The 21,576-nt window shown below is 38.9% G+C and overlaps 1 protein-coding gene across 1 annotated transcript in view; it reads left to right on the forward strand.

Moving 5' to 3' along the window:
* LOC123985176 (ankyrin repeat and BTB/POZ domain-containing protein BTBD11-A-like) overlaps positions 1–21,576 on the forward strand; it is a 148,299-nt gene that overhangs the window by 122,197 nt on the left and 4,526 nt on the right. The window contains exon 2 of the mRNA XM_046072595.1: positions 3,233–3,382. Coding sequence (XP_045928551.1) covers positions 3,233–3,382 — 150 coding nt within the window. The remainder of the gene's footprint in view (positions 1–3,232; positions 3,383–21,576) is intronic.

Below are 21,576 nucleotides of genomic sequence, written 5' to 3' on the forward strand. Positions count from 1 at the left end.
CAAGGAAATAGATTGGTGGAAGTTAACCAACACAGACATGCACACACACATACACAAGAGGCACAGGAGTGCAGACATTGAGAGTTATTTGGAAAGATGCGCTTAGTGGCCATATTGGTTTTTTTATTCCCATATTTCATACAGAATTTGACATGGATCTGTGTTTCTGTATCACTGTCACTGAATCTCTTAATCTTTGCACCCCCACTTTCTTTTCTCTGATTAATAATTACTGTTAAATGAATGGACGATGTTGTCAATCAATCAATCAATCAATTACATGCTGAGCTGAATCAGACAGATCCTGTAGTTATTCAATGATGATTTATACTATCCCCTCAATCATTAAATAAATGTCTCTTGCTGTGTGATGTAGCACCACAGCTCATTTTTCCTGACTCTTATTAAGCCTAATATTATGTTTCAGGCGAGGCAGAGCGCCTTTTCTATAAAACGCTGCAACTCCTGTCAACAACTTTGTTTGAAGCATACCCTTAAAGAGGTGGTATTATGGTTTTTGGCTTTTTCCCTCTCCTTTATTGAGTTATATATCTTTTTTGTGCATGTACTAGGTTTGCAAAGTGAAAAAGCCCAAGGTACACCCCAAAAGGAGTTCCCATCTCCCACAGAAAACACTGCTCTGAATGCCTGAAAACAGCTCGTTTGTAGTCCAGCCTTTACTTCCCTTTTTTTGTGATGTCACAATGAAAATACGTGTCATTTTTTACCGGCCTTTCGCTGACCTGCCCTTCTCTGCTTCTGATTGGCTAGTAGTCCTTAACTAGGAACTGCGCATGTGCAACTCCCAACAAAGATCCTTTAGAGACTAGATGTATCACTCCATAGCTAAAACGAAGCCTTCGATACAGGGTGAAAAGAGGAGCTGCAGCAATGTGCACTATGACAAAATATGGTGACTATAATATGACAACTTAACCTTAAAAATAAAGTTAAACCAAATCCTAATTTAAAACCTAATCCAAAACCTGCGTAAAACGACTAACCTAACTGCTTAAAGAGGTGACCTGCTGACAAAATAGCCTCAATTTAGAAAATCACAATCAAATTTGGTGATTTGCAGGTCAAAATATGTGTGGATGTCAAGGAACTGTTAACTGAGCTGAATGTGGGTGAATGTTCTTTGTTTTCTTTCTTTTCTTTTTTTGTTTTTTTTTTTAGATCTCTTGGTTACGTATAACCATTTCAAGAGCATTTCAATTCATATATTTCAGTGTGAAGTAGCTCCAAACTACACCTTAAACTATAGTAATTTAAAGGCTTTGAAAGGGTTTGATGTCTGTCTATAAAACTGTTGGTTTTCACCTTCCTGCAAACAATCAAATCATTGCTTAAAGGAGAATATTTCTTCTCTCTGTAATATAGACATGCTACCAATAACCTACATTTTTGTTTCAATATCTCTGGAGGAATTCCCTTTTGAGACACACCCTCATACCAGCTGTTCCATCAGCAGTCAACAGTAATAGAAAAGGCTGTTCTAATCATTATTTAGAGGCTCCAAATAAAGCTAACCTCCCCAGAAAGGCTGTGGGAAGAAGAGGGAGTGGGTCTCTGACTGGGGAATACTGGAATTCTTGGGCAGGACACTGTGGGAAGAGGACATGGTGGGAGGGATCTGGAGCTGGAGAAATCACTGCCTTCCTTTCCATGGAGGGAAAACTCCTACAGAATGAGACTCCTGCGCCTTCTGCACTGAGTCCACTGCTTGGGTCTTTTGTCTTATGTGCTGGCATCACACACAGACAAATTGACTGAGTTCCTCCATGTTTGTAATTACTGTTTGCTGAGAAACGACATATTCCCCTGCGCAGTGTCATTAGGATTAGCACTCTGCAGGGTGTTGCTTTCCATTTTCCTGTAGCAAAAAACTCAGTATCCCATCTGTCACAAACCATTCTGTGCAGCTAAACAAAGCCTGGCTGCAGTAACAGCACCTAAATGGATTAATCCCCTCGAGCCAGCATTATCTGCTGCACCTATTTGCAGGGGGAACACACGTGTGTTCACAACAAGATGCAAAAGAAAAATACACATCCCAACACTGCTGAAAGTCATGCTTTGAATTTACAGCTTTGAAGTAACAAATGTGGCTCACAGCCTAATTGGCTCAATTAGAGTTCCAGCTATGAACTACAAGTCGGGTGTAAAGTCAAAAGGAGAGTAAAATCAAACAAAAGGGCTCAGAATTCACTATGGAGAATCCTGAGTCATGTATTTCAGTCATGTAACTTTAATGTTAAAAGAAACCTTTGTGTGAAATCCCATTCATTAAAATGTTCAGTCTAGAGTCCAAGGAGGTTCGAAAGCGTGGGCAACTGGCCTTGGTTAAAGATTCTTCAACTCATCCAAGAGGCTTCTTCAGTTCTGACTAACTGGCAGGGAGTCCCAGGTATTTTACCTTTTTGGGGTTATCAAGGTGATGGATACCCCTTGGTGCGTTGTACTCCTGGCTGTTGTAATGACAGTTGTTATGATTGTTAGGGTCGCCTTGAGGTCAAGACTGAAGGACCGTCGTTGGCATTGTCACACGAGGCCAAATGTGAACGTTCAATCTTCAGGGAAGGGATAAAAGGGCAGAATTGTAAGTGGTTTTGCAGACCTCTTCCCCAGTTGAGAGATGGTTTCTCCCTATGTCCCTATAGGACAGATAGTTGAAAGAGGATGAGATTTAAAACGTCTTCAAGAATCTTCAAGTTGTTAGAGTCCACTTGTCCTTGATTTGAACTTTCCTTGCAAATCTATGCCCGGAATGGCTGAGCATCTTGTAAGACATAGTTCAGTCTATAATATTACTATAATAATACCAGCTGTGATGCTTTCACCAAAAAAATCTGATGTGCAGTACAGTAGGCTATGCTGTTAACCTGCAACTTTGTCTCCACGTTTAATCATCTAAACAAATGTTTGCTCTCTTGCCACTGTGTGTGAAATGAATGTGGTTTTTTCTCATCCAGCATAGCAACTCTGTTTTGAATATTTAACTGAAAGCGCTGATTTGTGTGTATGTGTTCCCCTCTTGTAGATTTTATTTTTTTTTTACAGTTTGCATTCCCCTGTTATTTCACAGAGTTGGTGATTCATATGACATCAGCAAAAAGCGAGAAGCTTAAATGTGCTGCGGATGAAAACTTTTGGTAATTTTCACCCAAAGAAGATACATAAATCTTTCCAGGTTTTGATCTTTTGCCCCTGCTCTCTGTGCTGCCTGCAGGTGTGCTGAGCCTGCCAGAGAGTTTGAACCTGCACCGGGACCAGCAACGCTCGGGGAGAGGCAGTGAGTGTCAGGGATACACCCAGGCCGAGCTCCGCACGCTGGAACAGTCACTGCTTGCAACCCGGGTGGGCAGCATCGCAGAACTGAGTGAGTTTTACAACAGTTTACAAAACACAATATGAGTTTTAGAGAATTTTACCGAAGTTGGAAAGAAACCAAACTAACACAAAAGGTATAATTTATCACTCCTTAGGCAAACATTGAGGGGAAAAAAGGGATGTTTGCAGGTGTCCCCATTTTAGCATTTTTATTTTAGTGAATAAAGCGTGGTGTACTGGAAAGTGGAGTGTTTGCTGGCCACAAGCATCATCATACAAAACAACTATTAGATAAGATTTCTGGAGTAGAAAAACATTTAGGAATGCTAATGCTAATAATTGCTCCCTCTGACATTTAATGTATGCAAACAAAGCATATTACCATTTGGGAGTCACAAATGATGAGATTTACTTAATAGTGAGGTATATTTTTTAGCTCCACGTTGAATATTAACACATTTTTGTATTGTAGTTTAAAGTAACTGTACTTACACTCATACTTTGCACATAAGGAGATGTGCATTTTATTTTAATTTAAACTATTCAATATCTAGAGGCACAGTAAATTGTTCCCTGGAAACAGGTTTTGACTGACATGCTTTTTTAGTAATGATCAAATATCAACCACTATCATTTAATGTAGCCTAAAACCTGAGATAAAACCTTCCTCCATCCATACAAGGAGCTGCCAACATAACAACTAGCATAGCAGAACTCTATTAAAAATTTTGTCTGTCTTCCCTGCTGAAGAATCTATAAGTGATTGTGAGTCCTATTAAACTTTCAACACTATTAAAAGTAGTAAGATTTAAAGGTATTAAATACTGACCTAAAATATTAGCAACTTCAGGCTATAGTTATTAGCTCTGAGACACTAATGTGTGATGAACACCAGTAAGTATAAAACCTCTTGGTTTAGCGTAAAGTATATTATAAATGTAACAGTAATTGTTATGCACATTAAAACTGAGCTGCTGGAGGACTTATTTCCATAACTATTTGCCAAAAAGCCCCATTAATGTGAAGGAAATGCACACTCCCTATCCCTGTAGGCTGTCATGGTGGTCTTAGTTCAACCCACTGCTTTTCTACTGTCCCCTCACCCCTCTTCTCATCCATCTCACCTCCTCCCTCACCAATATGACACACTGCAGCCAGGAACTGTTCTATTACAGCTGTTCTAACACCTGTTTATGAGTCCCACCCGGGGAACTTTAAATCCAAGGTCACCGCCACATGGGCTTTTAACCTCAGCTTGAAAGGAAGGGCCTAACTCCACCCTCGTCCTCTCCACAGTCACATGTTAGATCATTCTGTTCCCCACAGATATCTGCATTATCTGTGGCTGCATGTTTGTGTCTGTGCACATTTTTATGTGGATGAATGTTTATAACTCTTTACAAACCAGCCATTCACTATGGATGATTGATCAAAGTAAGAATTTGTAGTTTTTTCATGTAAAAATCTTTCTTTGTCACAGTAGTGATTCAGCATCCTGTCTTTACCATCTCACAGTTTCAAGGTATAAACCAGAAAAACCTTGTCTGTCTGTTCGTTGGGTTTATATCAAAGTTTGGCTGTACAGTGTGAGTCTGCAATGACTGAACTAAACAAGGCTAGGTTTTGTTTCAATATTATTGTAATGACTTTCAGCTTTATGAGATTTAGATTGTGAAAGCATCTTTTCACATTAGCTCTACAGACTTCTGTTGTCCAAACTAATGATTCTGAGATAGCTGTAATTGACAGGTTTCTGTTTTTTTTACATATGAATTGAAAAGCGCCAACTCAGTCATGCATCATCCACATCCACAATCAATATCTGTTTTTGTCTCACCAAACAGTACATTGTGTGGTTTTCAGTAAAAAGGCAGATAGAAAACAAAATGGAACTCATTTTCTAAATTAGTGAAACAGCAAATCCACTTTTCTTCTTCCAGAGTGACAAACCCTCCAGTTTCAACAGTAATTTGTAAGATATGTGATTTCTGCTGGGTACATAAGAATCTTTGCTTTCTAGTCCATATATCACCAGCCCAATGCTCTTAGTAACTTACTTATCCTGAACAAACAAATGTTGAGCTTTTAGCTCTACCTGCTAATTTACCAAGAACCTCAAAAGTTTTTATGAAATTCCTTCATTCGTCATTATTGATATTTATACTAATCTACATAGTTCAGCTTACTTGATTAAATTTTAAACCGGTAAACACAAGGAGTAGAATAGGAATTTCTAAAATGAATTATTTTAGTTTTTAAGTTGACAGTCATTACACATCTCCATTTTTACAGTGGAGTCGGAAAGCATTTGTTTTTCTTCAGATGGTGATAGTAAAACAATGTCATCTGCAAACAAAAGAATACGTATAATTTCCCTTCCACACATTATCCCACAATTTGAAGCTTTAATTTCTTTGGTCAAATCAGTTAGAGAAATTGCAAACAATGTGAGGGACAAAGCATGACCTTGTTTAGGTTGAGAACCAGTTTGTGTAATACTCATTTAATCTTAAACACACTATGGGATCACTGCACAGGTTGACAAATAACTGTTAAAGTTAAAATAAAAAACTGATATTGTGAAACTGATTTCAACCATATTGATCAGGCTTATTTTAAAATTATATGTATATGATATTTTTAATGGTGACGTAAGGTAGCATCAGCCTCTTTATATGGTAAAGGATACATATTTGGATGTGGCTGGTACTATGCGGCAAAAATAAGTAAGCATCTCTGTTTGGCAGATGCAGTGGTAACCACAGTTTATAAGCGTCATTAGCATCCAAAGCCTGACATTCTGTTCACGTACTTGGATCAGGCAGCAGAAAAACCAGCACTGGCTGTTTGATTCCTGTTCAATGTGCCGTGTGTTTGATTCCCTCAGCCGTGGTCCCTCAGCTGGGCTTCCTGCTGCCAGATGTTGACATGTGGCTTGTAATACAGTTGATGCCAACTGCTTGCAGTCATTTAGAGGATTTCAGTGGATTCTGTGGCATGATTTCCTCCTCATGTTGTGTTATGTGAACAGATTGATCTAGTGTACGAATCACTGAATAACACTAGTGTGAATCTACTTATCAAATGTATGATGATGGTATTGATGGTGCTACTTTTAGCATGTTCTGCCATCTGGTTTTGCTAGCAACTTAAAGAAACAGATTTGCTGGAACTTTTGCATTTCATTTCATACCCTTTTTTTCCCTCCTACAACTTAGTTTGTTTTATCAAAAGCAGGTGCAACAACCTGAAAGAGCAGTTTGCCTGTCATCGAAAGTGCATCTTGTGTGTAATCAGCCTCTCCAATTTATGCATGGATTTAAAGGATTAAGTCTGGTGAAAGTCTATATTTTCAAAAGACCAAAACTAACTAACTGTTCTTGACATTAAGAAAAATATTGAGTAACCCCAGCCTCGTACTTTAAGAGAAGGGTCCTCAAAAACGGGAGCAGATATGTGTTATTGTGTGCATTTTCCTGGATTTGGAATAGTGTATTTTTGTAAGGTACGTTGGCTGAGCATACATGCTCTTTCACAGCAACACCCGGTTAACAGTTACAGTGAAATATTAGAAATAAAACAACAAGATCAAGTCATTTATAGAACAGAACAACAGATTTAAGTTGTGCTTCATTTTTAGGTGATTTTGTGATTATTTTTACTGCTGCTGTAACAGTAGTCTTTTTCTGAAACATCTGAAACCAGCCACTGGAGTGGGTGATGCATTCTGTTTTATGTAGAAATGTGTCCTCCCCTTAGTACACATAGTGGAAAAACACCATGGGGGTCTGAAAAAAAATATAATGAACCTGTGTTTTCAAAATAAATTTCAATGGCTCCCAACAAAGTCTGAGTATGCCACAAAAAGCACCACAGGAGAGCCATGCTGAATTATTTCAACACATTGTCCTGACCATTTTCTGGCACCAAAGTGATCTGCTAATGCACTGTGGTGATTTCACTCTTAAAAAGACATGTGCGCATTAGGCTGTAACTACCTTAGGGTTTTATGGGGACAGGTACATTCTCCACCAGTTTTCCTTGTCTGTGCAAATAATTTCTTTTCAACTTCATCACATGCTCAATTTGCACCTCTAAAAACATTTTTCCACCAAAAGGTTGCCACAATTTGTTGCTTCATCTGTCACAAAATTTTGAAGAAGACTTGAAACTAGCAAGTGAAACCATAAAGTCAGGAAAGTGTTTACTGAGGGAATAAATCAAGTGAGACCTCAGTCATTTTGGCATGGACTCCAATGCAATCGGACTTCTTTTTGCAACCAGTGGTGTTGCCCCGGTGGCACGGTGGTGCAGTGGTTAGCACTATTGCCTCACAGCAAGAAGGTTGTGTGTTCAAACCCCGGTTGCCCTGGCCTTTCTGTGTGGAGTTCCGTGTTTGCGTGGGTTCTCTCTGGGTGCTCTGGCTTCCTCCCACCATCCAAATGCTAGGTTAATTGGTGTCTCTAAAATTGTCCTTAGGCGTGAGTGTGAGCGGTTGTCTGTCTATGTGTGGCCCTGCGATGGACTGGAGACCTGTCCGGGGTGTACCCTGCCTTTTGCCCAATGTAAGCTGGGATTTGCTCCAGCCCTACGCGACCCTGTACACAGGATAAGTGGTTGACAATGGATGGATGGAGTTGCCCCCTGCTGGCTAAAGAATGCATGTTTAAGGTACTTCCTCATTGAATGCCACAGGCACTAAATGCACATACACTGATCACGTCACGGTGGCTACGTCCACTTCTTTTAGACAGTCTATGTATATAATGCAGAGAAGAGAATGGTAGTGTCATCTCAGCGTTAGCCTAGTTGATTTATGGTAATTACACTAATGTTCATAACAAGAAATAACATGATAATGATAGGTTAATATATAAATGCCACACACAACCTCTAATATCACAGCAGAGACCTGGAACTAATCGGTGACAGGAAGCAGGTGTTTCATGGTCAAACGCTGTGTCCCCACATCAAGCATTTCAAATCTGCTTGGTATCAACACATTTTAATTGTTTAAATTGAAATCAGTTTTAAGCTGTTAACTCAATTTCTGAACAATAAAACAAGATCACTTGAAAGTAAAGCGGCCATACAGGCTGAGGGCAATTTCACACCCAGCTTGTTTGGTAATCAAATGATAATAGAATAGGCTGTTAAAGAGCAACATTCATCATTACATCTATAATTTCATTCCGTTGAGGTGGAAAAATAAGCCTTATTTCTGAGGTTACCATTATCTCGCGGCTCATCTAATTTGCTCATATTTCATGTCTTTGTCCGAGTGAGGAGAGCAGATCGCCAATGACAGATTTGGGCAGTTGGTATTCTGGGTGTTTGCACTTTTCCTCATTTCTCATGGCAGTCTGCCATGAAGCATAACTTTCTTTCTCAGTTTTCCGTCACGTGCCACATTGTGTGTGCTGTGTAGGATCTATAGGCGCTGAACTGACATATTGTGACCAGGTGTGACAGAGAAAGGCCGTTCATCTGTCGGCACAGCGGCCGCCCCAAGGGTCAGAGAGCAGCCACTAGGCAAATAAACGGTGTAATGTAATACAGTGCAGGCCTCTAACAATGGGGCCCTCCATTCCTAAAGCTGGGTGTGCCTCTACCACAGAGGATGGCAAATATTTCAAGAATGAGCTTTGTTAATGTTATAATCCCCCAAAATCGTTTTAATTTATGTTTTTTTTACTGTTCAAAGTAGATTTCATTGTTGGATTCGGATTACCTTTACCCGCACGAGGGACTCACAGGAAATGATGCCGCATGTATCCAGTGCTGCTGTTTTCAATTTTATCTCATCAATATAAGCTTCTCTATATCCCTGTATAGATCCAACATTTCCTACTGCTGCTGCTTCATATTTAACTGGCAAAAAACAGGGTGGCTTTTATTATGAAGCCGTCGCTGGAAACACAATGTATTTGTCACTGCAGTTAGTGTCAAGTAGGTTTTCATAACACATAACATAACCTAGTAAGAGAAAATAAAAAATTAAAGGTAAATGTAAATAGATGCAGGAAAATGTACAATACAAATCTGACAAAATATTAAAAAGAACAAGTACACAGTGAAAAACAATTGTCAGCGCAGTAAACAATTGGGAGCAAGCCCTATTAAATTTGTTTTTTAGTTTTTGCCACTGTCTACTTTGCTTTTGTACCTATAAACAAGACGAGGAGAATTTGACTTTTATTTTCCTGCTTCTGCTTCTCATTTACAAAACAAGAATGATCTTTCTGACAATGTAGCTGCTCAAGGAGTGTTTGCTGTTGTATTACACTGCACTTGTTGTTATCACGGTAACTACAGTTATCACCAAATCAACCAGGACCAGGAAAATCTATAGGGTTGCAACTTTAAGCTACAATCAGTCAATTTGTCTAATTTTCATTTGACACCTAAATACATAATTGTCACTTTTTAGGATAATATTTTGATGTTTATTACAGACTGTGTGCTTTAAACATTCGGGCATCACTCGCTCTGTATTTTCCTGTGTTGACAATAGCCAGCTTGAAAAATGAGTCACTGTGTATTCTACTGTGCATAGGCAGAGAAGGAAAGTGCTTATTCTTCAGGGCTGAGTGGGTTTTGCCAATTGAGGAATCCCTCTCCCCCCTGCAAAGCTGCAGGAGCTGTGCGCTGGTTTGAAAGGGTACAGAAAATTGCGCAGCGATGGGATGTTTTTTCTCTTTTTCCAGGAAATGATTGCTTATTGAATACCATTCTAACTATGATTTTGCTTGAGTGCACGTGAGTGTGCTCTTTTTTTTTTGTGGCCACATGCTTCATATTTCTATCAGTAAAAAAGCATTATTTTACCATTCCTATTCTTTTTTTAAAAACCTACATTTCAACAAGATTTCATTAATGTCACCCATTCTTAAAGCTGTGACTCAGACCACATCATCTCTGCTCCATTATCCCACACACTTTGTGTATATGAGATAATGGGATAGCATCACACAAACACACACACACACACACACACACACACACACACACACACATGGACCGAGGAGATTCACAGGGAGGTGTTACATTTCATCTCAAGACCATCCGTGCTATTCTCATTTTTCATTATATTAGAGTTTAAATACTTCTCCTACTTCGCCATGCATCATCTTTCCTAATCTCATACAGTCTGACCCACTTCTCAGCACAGGTGAGGGAAAGAAAAAGGGAGAAAAATGAGTCAGTCAGACTTATTTACTCTAAGCTGATAAAATCTCATAATAAACTTCATCAAGTCAGTAAACAGGGTGATGCAGTTTGAGCTATAATGTTGAGTTTCTTTTCGTTTTTTTTCTCATTTGACTACTTCAGCTCCTGATGAAAATGACCCCCTCATGTCTTTTTCAGTGTCTCTCTAATGAACATGTCAAAGAAGAACAGTATCTGGATGTGCCGGGAAAGGTTCTTGCTGTCATTTTGTCCTCTTCACTTGACTTCTCTGTCCTCTCAGATGTCTGCAGTGCCATTCACTTCTTCATGTCTGTCCATCTTAGAGACACTGTAGTTTAAAAATAAATACATAAATTGATGCCTTGGCTTTGAAGATGAGGCCGGCACATTCAGTCTCTGGAACAGGGTGCGGCCATTTTCCTTATCTGTCTCCCAGCACCTTTAGGAGGACAGTGAAGGCATGCTGACACAAACAACCCTCTTCACAATCATCCACACACACACACACACACACCTCTTCATCTCTCACAAAACACACATGCTAGAAAATCTTGTAGGTTGTTGCTGCATGCTACAGTATAATTACGTGAGGCTGGCTTCATTATTGTATAATGGTTTAATGTCCCTCGATACCTGCCACAGGATCCCACTCGCTCAGAGCAGCTCAGTGCTGCAAAGATTACAATATTGATTAAAGCGCTGATTGAGGAATAACTCAAGTATTTTTCAAAAGGAAGATGTAAGACCACATTTTCTAGGCTTAATCCCTCAGACACTGGAGTCTTTCTCAGTTTGCGTTCTTCTGTGAGTGACATTTAAGAGCTGAAGCTTCATAATCACAGTTTTGTTTTTTTCAAGGTCAAAAGACATCTAGGTTAAAGCAGGCTAAAAAAACAGCTTTAGGCTTATATGATACAAATATAAGTTTCAACTATGACTATATTTCAACTACTTACAACAAGGTGCTTCCAACTACTTTCAGTGCCATTAAAACAACAATTACACGTAGCATTACTTGAGAGTAAAATAATTGAAAGACAGAAGGCAGATTAACATTTGAAATTAAGTGTTAATAGAGAATGCTAACTTCATATGCATATCAATGCGTATGCATTGCTTTGGTCATTTGCTAGGTTAACCTATTCAGCACTAGCTATTACAAACTCATACTGTACAGCCAAGCTTTTTTCAAACCCTCAAAACGTTTTTTTTTTATATTATAGATGAGATTCTGAAATTTCCAAGACACCCTAACGTGTACGAGTATATAGGTTTTAGAGAAATATGTAAATTATGCACATTTATCTTTATCTAACTTTATTGCACTTTACAACTTTTGGTTTTAGGTATTTTGTGACTTTGTAAATTGTATTTGAAAAGTGCTGTAATAGTTCATTAATGTATAAACATGTAGCTAAAGAGCTGGAACAAGCCAATACAGAATTAAATGTATATGATAATGTTGGACAGTGTACAATAAGATGATTTTACAAACCTTTAGGGTAAATGGAACAGAAGTTAGTTTTTATAGATGTCATTCTGTATAACCATACAGCATTTGAATGACAGTATTTTATTGTGTAGTTATGCCTCACACTGAAAAATAGTACAAATAAATACAGCTATGTCCACAGAAAATCTGACTTTCCAACCTAATTCAGCACATTTGTAGCTATGCTAGCTGTATGGCTGTAGGGATTGCAGTGTTGGTCTGATCTGTTGGTCAGTCCACTACATTTTGACATGAAGCTTACTATAAGAGCTAAATGGGGAAGGTGTAAAGGTGTGATCAGCAAAGCACATTTTCACCTTGCTTTACTTATGCTTTTTTTAACAAAGGAGAGACAAACCTTCGCTTAAAGAAGGATCCATCACGACCAAACAACTGACCAATTTGAAACCGTATGATGCTTTTTCTTGTCATGTTCTTGAGAGGTTTGTTCCATAAGGACACAAACATTAACTGAGGACTCTTGAGTTTAATAACCGCCAACTTGCTGTTATTAAGTAGGGATTACTTTGAGTCATTTGATCATGCCATTGCTATGTTGTCATACAGCAAGTGTTGGATTCTAATTAGAGTCTGTTGAATGTATTACATTTCCAATAAGGCGGATGCACCGGCACGTGTAAGAGTTCAAGTGTGCAGGACCTCTTCGGAGAGGTACAATACCCACAGGCAGAAGGTCTTCATTAATAATTATTACCCAGCAGCCTTGACTACTTGTGGCTTTAGTGGCTGAGGGACAGGCCAAAGTTATCCGTGTTTAACATCCACTTTACACTGAATTCCTTCTGCAGCAGGACATTACACCGTGCCTTTAAAGCAGTGCTGTAGATTCACTAATTGACTGTTTTGGATGGAGCCCATGAGGCTAATGGAAGTTTTGAGGTAATAAGGCGGTGAATTGAACAGGCTGCTCTTAGTTCCCACCTAACTGTTTCCAGAAAAAAAAGACAGGACAGCTGTTTGGAGACAAATACAGGCAACTGTTTGCATCAGTGCTTTGATGAAAGGGGACTTCACAAAAGGGAGTAATGCTGTTGGTATTTTGACTGAACTGCCATCAAGACGATATTATTCTCTGGCTTCATACACAACCAGTTTATCATTGACTCATCATTCATTTAGTGTGAGAAGACACCTCTGAAGACACCTCATCTTCTGTGATTATGGCTTTTTATTAAGTCCTTACAAACTGGTGCATTATTACAAGGTTACTGTAAGACTTAAATGAGATATTTTAAAGATTGATGGAGGCAGTTTGAATGAGTACGTAAACAGTATATACAGAAAGAGAAAGTTCGGGTACGATTTTATTTTAGAGACAGTAATTCCTAGCATGTATAGGCTATAAAAGATGTTTTGTTCCTGAAATTTCTCCAGGATATCATTTTGATCGTGTTTTGACTGGCCATGATAATGGTGCCAATTATTTTTCAATTTAGAAAAGGATACACAATGACCAAGGACAAGAGTGGGTGAAGGAAGTGACTTCAGTTTGGTTTTTAATAGGTCAGAATAATAAATATCGCTGGAAAATAATGTATTTAAGACGTAAATTTAGAATACTTTTCTTCCCCTGCCAGAAAACAACTTTCCCTCATCTCTCACCTGTCTTTATGCTCGATGCTGCAAATACTTTACCTTTACTATTAACTTTGTAACACATGTATGCAAAAGAATGTACAAGGGATTCTTAAAAGTGGTAAACTTGAACAAGATGGCTCGAGGGAGGGTAATGTCTGTCTTCCTGTTGGCTGGCCACCACTTTGGTCCAGACTGATATATCTCGACAACTATTTAATGGATTGCCATGAAATTTGTTGCAGATATTCATGGTGCCTCGAGGATAAATGCTAGAGACTTTGGTGATCTACTGACTTTTCCTCTAGCACTGACAGTAGGTTGATTTTAGATAAATGTCTTGCATGCCTGTGAACCCTACTGTTCTATCCTGGTCACATCCTGTTAAAATATTTTCTTGTAAATCTCCCGTACGGGAAAAGGAGGAAGAAGAAGAAGAAGAGGGAATCAGGTTGGATGATGCATTGCTCTACAGCGCTATGCTCTACTGAGTATTTCACTTGCATATTGCCTTAAAAATAGATACGTGTGAACTGATTTCCGATATTCGAGTTGAGACTGCACCCTTATTATTTACCTTATTTTTAAATCCCAAAGTTGACAGGTATGGTCTTGATGAATCTGAGTAACTATGGTCATCCGCTAACTTTTCATCTAGCGCCACCATCAAATTTGTCCAAACTTGGTTTCACTAACAAAGACCACGCCTACGAACGTAGAAGGTTAACAATGGTTTATTGCTTGAAATGGAGCCGAGATAGATTGTATGGAAAGAATGGATCGAGTGCCCGAAGGGTGGGCTGAGGGATGTAGGGATGGGGGAGAGGGTCGAGGAATGAGGGGTAGGGGTCGAGGTGTGATGGATGAAGGGTTGAGGGGAAGACAGGTGGGAGATGAAGGGGAGGAGTCGGATCCGCGCCGACGGATGCGTGAGTGAAGAGCAGACCGGTGTCTACTGGCAAGAAGGTGTGCGGGAACCGGCCAAAGACAGGGAAGGGAGCAGAGGGGGAGAGAGAGAAAAGAAAGGGATTTGGGTGGGAGGCATGAGAAAGCTGAGACGAAGTTACTAGCATGGCTCTAGACTCTTAGTCTTCTTAAATGTAAATATTCTACTGTAAAATTGTATTGTGTTTTTATCAACGCTTATTTACTTTGCATACAGACTTTTCCCAACATTATATGAGCTGTTGCTGCCATGCAGTTTACACAAGTACACAGAGTTGTCTTTTGATTTAATTTGTAGTATTTATGTAAACAACAGGGCTAGTAATTTTCCAGCCATACTATCATTTTAAAGCATATTTAAAAAAGGGAACAAAAATAAGCCCTCAACTGAAATACGAATAGTGCAGTACTATTTAAGTACATTTGATGCAGTGGATAATCAAGACCACACATAGGAACATTATTTATTATAGACTGCTGCAGTCTGCTCTAGTGCTTCTGGAGAGCTTCACAGAAGAGCCATTAAAGTCCCTAAAAGAGCCATTAGACGAACTAAAGTGGCATCCATTTAGTCCCCTCCTGTGAGTTGCAGGAAAGATGATGACAATAGAACAGCAGAGTTAGTTTGTGCAATCTCCTGCTCCATTTTCCACAGACTAGAAATATCTGGAAAAGCTAAAGCAAGATGATGAGACAAAATGAAGCTACGGCTCAGAAACCTCTTTAGACTGAGAGAAGTCGTTATCAAGAAGGGTCTCGTATTATTTTCCCCGGTTTCATAATAGCTGTTAATGAACAGACCTATTCTAGGGATCCCTGGGACTTTTGCAAATGAGCCATTGCAGATTTCTTCGGTCGGTGCACTGAGCTTTTCTGGTGTTGTTTCACTGCTTTTGCTCACAATCATCAGTCCAGAAATGGATGGTTGGTAAGGCCAGAAGGAAGGAATCATGATGTTTTCTGCCGCACCGGTACTATTAGACATGATATAGAAACATGAGACAAGCCCTTTATTTTCCTAAACAGGGATTTCATAATATTTTGTAGCATCTTGTGTATCATGGGACTTTCATTCCACATATTTAGTTAGAAATTTCCTCCTGGGAGGACTGGGGGTGAAAGAACTACCCTGGACGTTTGCTGTCCAAGAAGAAGAGAGAGATCCAGCCCATAGATCTGAACTTTTTAAAATGTATTGTGTGTAAAATGTGTTATATAATATTTAAATGAATTATTCTGTACCCCACTGTTGAAGGATCCTTGGGTAAAACAGATGGCAACTGCATTCTCATATAAGCACCTGCCTCCAGAAATAGTGTTTTGTGTTGTGGCTCGTTAGAAACTGTTTTAGTTTTAATTAGTTTACCAATAAAGTTACAGTATGTTCATGACACCTAAATGTTAAAGGAACATTGAAACATTTTTTGCAGACGAACAACAAAAAATGATGAGTCTGTGGAAGTAGCGACTAACTACTTATTGACGCTTGCCAACAACTGACTGCACGATCATTTATGAATTAGAAAGAATGGGTTGATGGAGCCGAACTTGCTGTCAGAAATGTGGAGGAATACAGGGCAGGGTTTCCTACAAGGCTGAGACATGGTCAAAGTTGCCAAGCAGACCCTATTCTGTGCCTTGTTTTGTTTTCAGGTCCCAAAAAACAAAATGATTAAAGAGAGGCAAAAGAAAGTTCTGTAGAGCTGCAGAGATTCATGCTAACTCTCTATCACTATGACTGACCTATTTCACATCTTGTCATTAGATTCAGTGTTAAATTTAGTGATTAATGGAGTTTGAGTTATTTGAGTGTTGACTGTCAAATAGTAACCCAGATTTAAAGGTATTTGGTGATATTTTCCACATTTTCTTCCCCACTCTGTGCCAAATAGTTCCTTTCATTATATGTCATCTTTGCTGTTTTTATACTTACAGCTTTGGTCATTCATGTGAGCATACCATGTTAAGTATTGTATAATAAATTCAGCATTCAGGCAGTACACTGGCTGGAAACATCACTAGTGCTGCACTGATGTCTGGTGCTTCAAAATGAATGAATCATTGTGTTGCATTTGTAGCAAGGCACTTTGTTCTCTTTAGGTTTTTTTCAGCCTCACCTTTGCAAACGGTGGCCTGCTGCTTTTCCGTGTTGCTGGGAATTATTCTGAACGCAAACAGTGTTCTATATTACTATGAGTATATAAAACGATAAAATCCAAGATGGATCAATGGTCCCCTCGTGACAAACCCTCCCTCATTTTCCCTCCATGGAGCCTGTTTGCCAATAGAAAGGACTAATAAAACACATTTGGATATATTTTACCCTTTTGTTTCATTCCTGTTTGGCTCATTGCTCGCTCTCAGGTGGACTGGCCCAGCAGGTAAACTCCCGGTACTCCAGATGGTCACTCGGCCTCTGACTGCTTCCTAGCCATGTTACTACACAAGTGTGAATTTGGATTATTAAACCACCAAACTGAAGAGCTGAATCTTAAAAGCAGCTACTGTACTGGATCCGGCAATGGATTCCCTGTCTATTCAAACACAGTTATCAATGGCATTCCTTCACATATCTGATTATTATATTAAATGTGTCGACTGGTGATTAATCTCCACTTGCGCAGCGCTGGTAAAAGTATCTGCTAGTTCTGTGTTGATGATGACATGTCCTGTAATTGACTATGATTAATAGTTGCCATGGAATTGCTAATGTGCCCCAAAGGCAGAGCTCTGAGTCGGTCGTATTACAAAGTGATGATTAAATGTCCTCAGTTCATCCCCTGGGGAGCATTAGGCTATAACAGTGTGTCAGAGGACAGAGGAGGAATCTTCCATCTCAGACATCCATTAGGGAACACAACAGTTGTCTCGCCATGATAATCTTGGGTCCCATTTGATATGAAGTTGGCTCACCTCACTTTGTCTGCTTGAATTACAGGCTTGTTTTCTGACTATTATTTCAGTCAGTTCTCTGGCATGGAAATTGATGTGCTCTTAAACAGAAATGTTTCACACAAAGACTGGTGCAAACTTTCCACAATTATGGACAGTGTTGGACAACTTGAATCTAAATATGTTAAATTAAAAAATGAAACATTCCAGGCTCAAAGTGGAGATACATCCTTATTAATTTAACGTGGGAAACGATGAATCAAATCACTATGTGTAATCTTAAAGGTGTCACTTGTCGTGATAAACCACCAGAGAATTATCACCTGCCTCTTAAGCCCACAACTTTACTTTTATGGTTACCGCTCTCATAGTGTCTCTTTCTGCCGCAGCAGGCAGCTGTTTTCAGCCAAAAAGCTTAAAAAATTCAGTGTACACTACCTGCTCAACAGCAAACAGCAGACAGGCACAGTTAGCGCCTAGCTGGGGAACATAGAAGAACATTTAGCAGCTAAAGAGCTATATACTGTCCTCAGCAGTTGGTGGAAACAAAAAAACACAGCTAACAGAGAGTTAATATTGTACAATATTAACCATATCTGAGTTGAGAGAATGTACCCCTCACTCCTTTGTTTCTTGTGTTCCATGTGGACAGTATAAAATAATGTAAAATTCAAAAGATTATGTCCAGATACACAAACATGATGCAACATTTAAATATTCTGTTCCCAAGTTGTATGCATTGAGTTTGTTGAAAGATAAAATTATACCAAAATGCTGCCATGCATCTCATCCATCCCATTATCCTTTAAAAAAATTGATCATATGATGGATACAGGCTTTCTCCTTCCCAGAAGGGCCTCCATGCTGAGTAGCTACAGGAGATGAATCTCCTTTTAGTAATTTCCACTGCTTCCTCCCTAATTCTGCACCACACTGATGAAGAGAAAGTTGTCAAAAACCAATGAATCTTGCAAAAATACAAAACATAAAGAATAAAACTGCATCAATTTGTTAGAGATAAGTTATTAATAAATGAGTGAAGGAGTAAAACTAGTAGTTGCAAATAAGGATCTTACACCACCTCCACCCCAATCAATCACTGACAGTATGATAGATATATGCTGTAGACTGAGGAAGCATAATTTACTAATGGCACACTACAGTACATGACTTCTGGGTGTTAAAGTCTTCAGAATAATTCAAACTTGTGATATCAATGTAAATAATTTCCTCACTTAGCATGCAGGGCCCATTTAACTCTGCTAATGTGCGCAACCATATTCACATTAACGTGGAATATGTCGATGTATTTATTAGTAGAAATTCAACAGAAACACAACAGCCCTGGCAACTATTTAAAATATGTGATGAGAAAATAAAACCATATATAACAACTAAAATACAAAGCATATTATTGGACTGATAATAAGTTGAGTTTTATGTTTATATATTGCAATAAAAACTTATCACAGTTAAATTACTCTCTGTCAAAATAAACTCACAAGTACAATCAATCAAACTACATTCTTCTTGTTATGAGAACATAATTGCATTGGGCTTTATTGTACCTGTTGAAGAGAAGTACATATCAACAAGTACATGCCGAGTATAAAGTACAAACAGAGAAACCTTAACCTGGCCTCAAATACTGACATGTAGAAAAGAAAAACAACCATTAAAGCTTTCTGAGGTATGTTTTTGTGGAGTCATAGGTGAAAAGATCTGATCTTCTAATGATTTGTTAGGTGTAATTCGAGTTCACTGGTTGTAATGTAGTAGAGAAATATAATTACAGATTTTGTGACAGAATTTCAAGTGTCTATCTCATTATAGCAGGGAGTTTTTGCTCTGTGCTGTTTCACCATTTTTTTTCTTCTGGGAATTTTGAACAAAGTTTTGTAATGAGTCCTTCCAAGAGGGAAGGACTTGGCTGGAAGAAAGGAAGACAGTAAGCTGTCCCCTGTGATTAATTCAAATGAGATGAAGCATGAACCCCATAGGAGTGTTGCTTAGATAATTACAGCAAAGGAGACGAGAGCAAACGTTATCCTGCTGACAAAACCAAAGTCACAAGAACAATTAATGAAGGTAAAGAAAGCCTGATGATCAGCCCCGGCACGGCCCTGAGCTCAGAGGGCGAGCGGCATTTTTCAGCATTTGCATGGTGGCTGCTTCTAATATTTGTTGTGGTAGAAAGCTGGATGTGGTGTATTATTTATGGACGTGGTGTGGTTATAAAGTTCTCTTTTTACTGCAAGTTCTGCAATCCCTGAGGGAGTGTTGTTAGTTGTTAGTGGTTCTCTGTTATCTGTTTTATGGTTTGCTTATATTGTTTCCCACTGAGCGGGGAGGGGGTTTGTAATGTAAATGCATGTTTCAGTCCTTTTTGCTTTGTCCCCTTAATATTTATTAATGCCTAACTTCTTCTCTTAATATTCAGGCCAGTAGCACACTGAGTAGCATAGGGACTTCCTGAGTACTTGGAGTGGAAAGGTTCTATGCTGAATGAATCCACCAGATTAGTGTTTCAAGCTAAATGCTACTGAGTACCAAACATGCATAGCAAACAGAGTCTGCAAGCTGCACAGTGTAGCACAGTCAAGGAGCCATTTCTCATATCACATTTGTGCCTGTAGTTTCTGTAGCGCAGCAAGTAATGATTGTTGCATTTAATGATTAATGTGTTCATTTTTATTTTTTTTTAATAGAGAAAATGATTTTCCCAGAGCTCAACATGACATCTTCAGTTGGTTATTGTGTCTGATCAGCAGTTTGTAGCCCAAAGGTATTCAATTATCAGTTATATTCAACAGAGAAAATCATTGGCATTTTTAGTTGCTAAATGACTTAGGAAATTAATCAATTTAGCACTACTGTACCTGCAGTTATGAAAAGTAATGTACCACAAGTCTTCCACAACAAAACTTGTAGTTTGTAACTGCCCTCCAGAATGACACATGCACGTGGTATCTGTGCTGATGCCCCCATCTTCAGGACAGTACAGTTGGTATTTCCTTTCCAAAACCATCACAAATCACCGTTTCAAAAATAATATTTAAGGTTAAGAACTATTCCTGGCTAAAGGTTTGACAAATTTACAGCCCCTAAAACATTGTCTGCAAATGTAAACTATTAAATATTTGTAACTAAAAATGCAACAATCAAAGTTTTGAAGCAAACATCCTTTCCGTATTATTTGTTAACACTCAAAAGCTCAGCTAATCTGCTTCATCAAGATTGCGTGGTTGTTGTTTAATCTCATTTGATATGATTAGTGACTTTAAATCAGTGAGAAGGGCTCATAATTTAATTATTAATAATTTTTGTAATAAACTGATTTTGGAAATAGGTTTTTAGGATCTTAAAACTGACCAAACATCACCCCAATGTCAACCAAAGTCAGTGACAACTGCAGCTGTGGCTGTAGGTCACATCCTCCTCAGCCAGAGAGTAGGTCTCGTCGTGGTTTCTTTGCTCTGCACTTAGCACCTTCAGGAGCTGCCTTTGCTGCATCTGACTAGGTGACCATCCCTAATCACGTTTGTCTAACATGTCATACTTGGAGATTGGGAGCTTTACCCTGCCACACATCTTCAATTCAACACAGTCATGGAAATAGGTCATGATTTATCTTGTTTTCTTTAATTATTGATGTATTTAATTCTTTCTAGAAAACTGTCTATGAGCCGTAGTGCAAACTGTGCTGTGAGCAGCGCGCTCTGTTTACATCTGACTGCCTGTGTCAGGGGCCTTTAGTCTGACAGATGGAGAACCTTGGGCGCAGATTCACCGTGTCATTCTGTCTAAGGAATGAGGTTTCAAGACAGGCCAACTTTCCTCAGACGGGGTATTTTTGGAACAAACAATCAAAGAAGATCAGAGAGAGAATGTGTGTGCTGTGATGTGTTTACTGTTGCACTGCTTTCTCAGAGCTTCAGACTTTCACACATCTTGTTTTATTCACGTCACTCATGTATCCAGCGAGAGAGTGCATGAACTCACAAGATTCAGGCAGTGGTGATTTCTGTCTAAAGTGTCCATGTTCTTCTATAAGCATGAAAGCTCCAGCATTCTAATAAACCGAGTAAAAAATTAGATCAATGGGGATATTAATTTTCAGCCTCACA

The sequence above is a fragment of the Micropterus dolomieu genome, linkage group LG16, assembly GCF_021292245.1.
Source record: "Micropterus dolomieu isolate WLL.071019.BEF.003 ecotype Adirondacks linkage group LG16, ASM2129224v1, whole genome shotgun sequence".
NCBI classification, from domain to species: Eukaryota; Metazoa; Chordata; class Actinopteri; order Centrarchiformes; family Centrarchidae; genus Micropterus; species Micropterus dolomieu.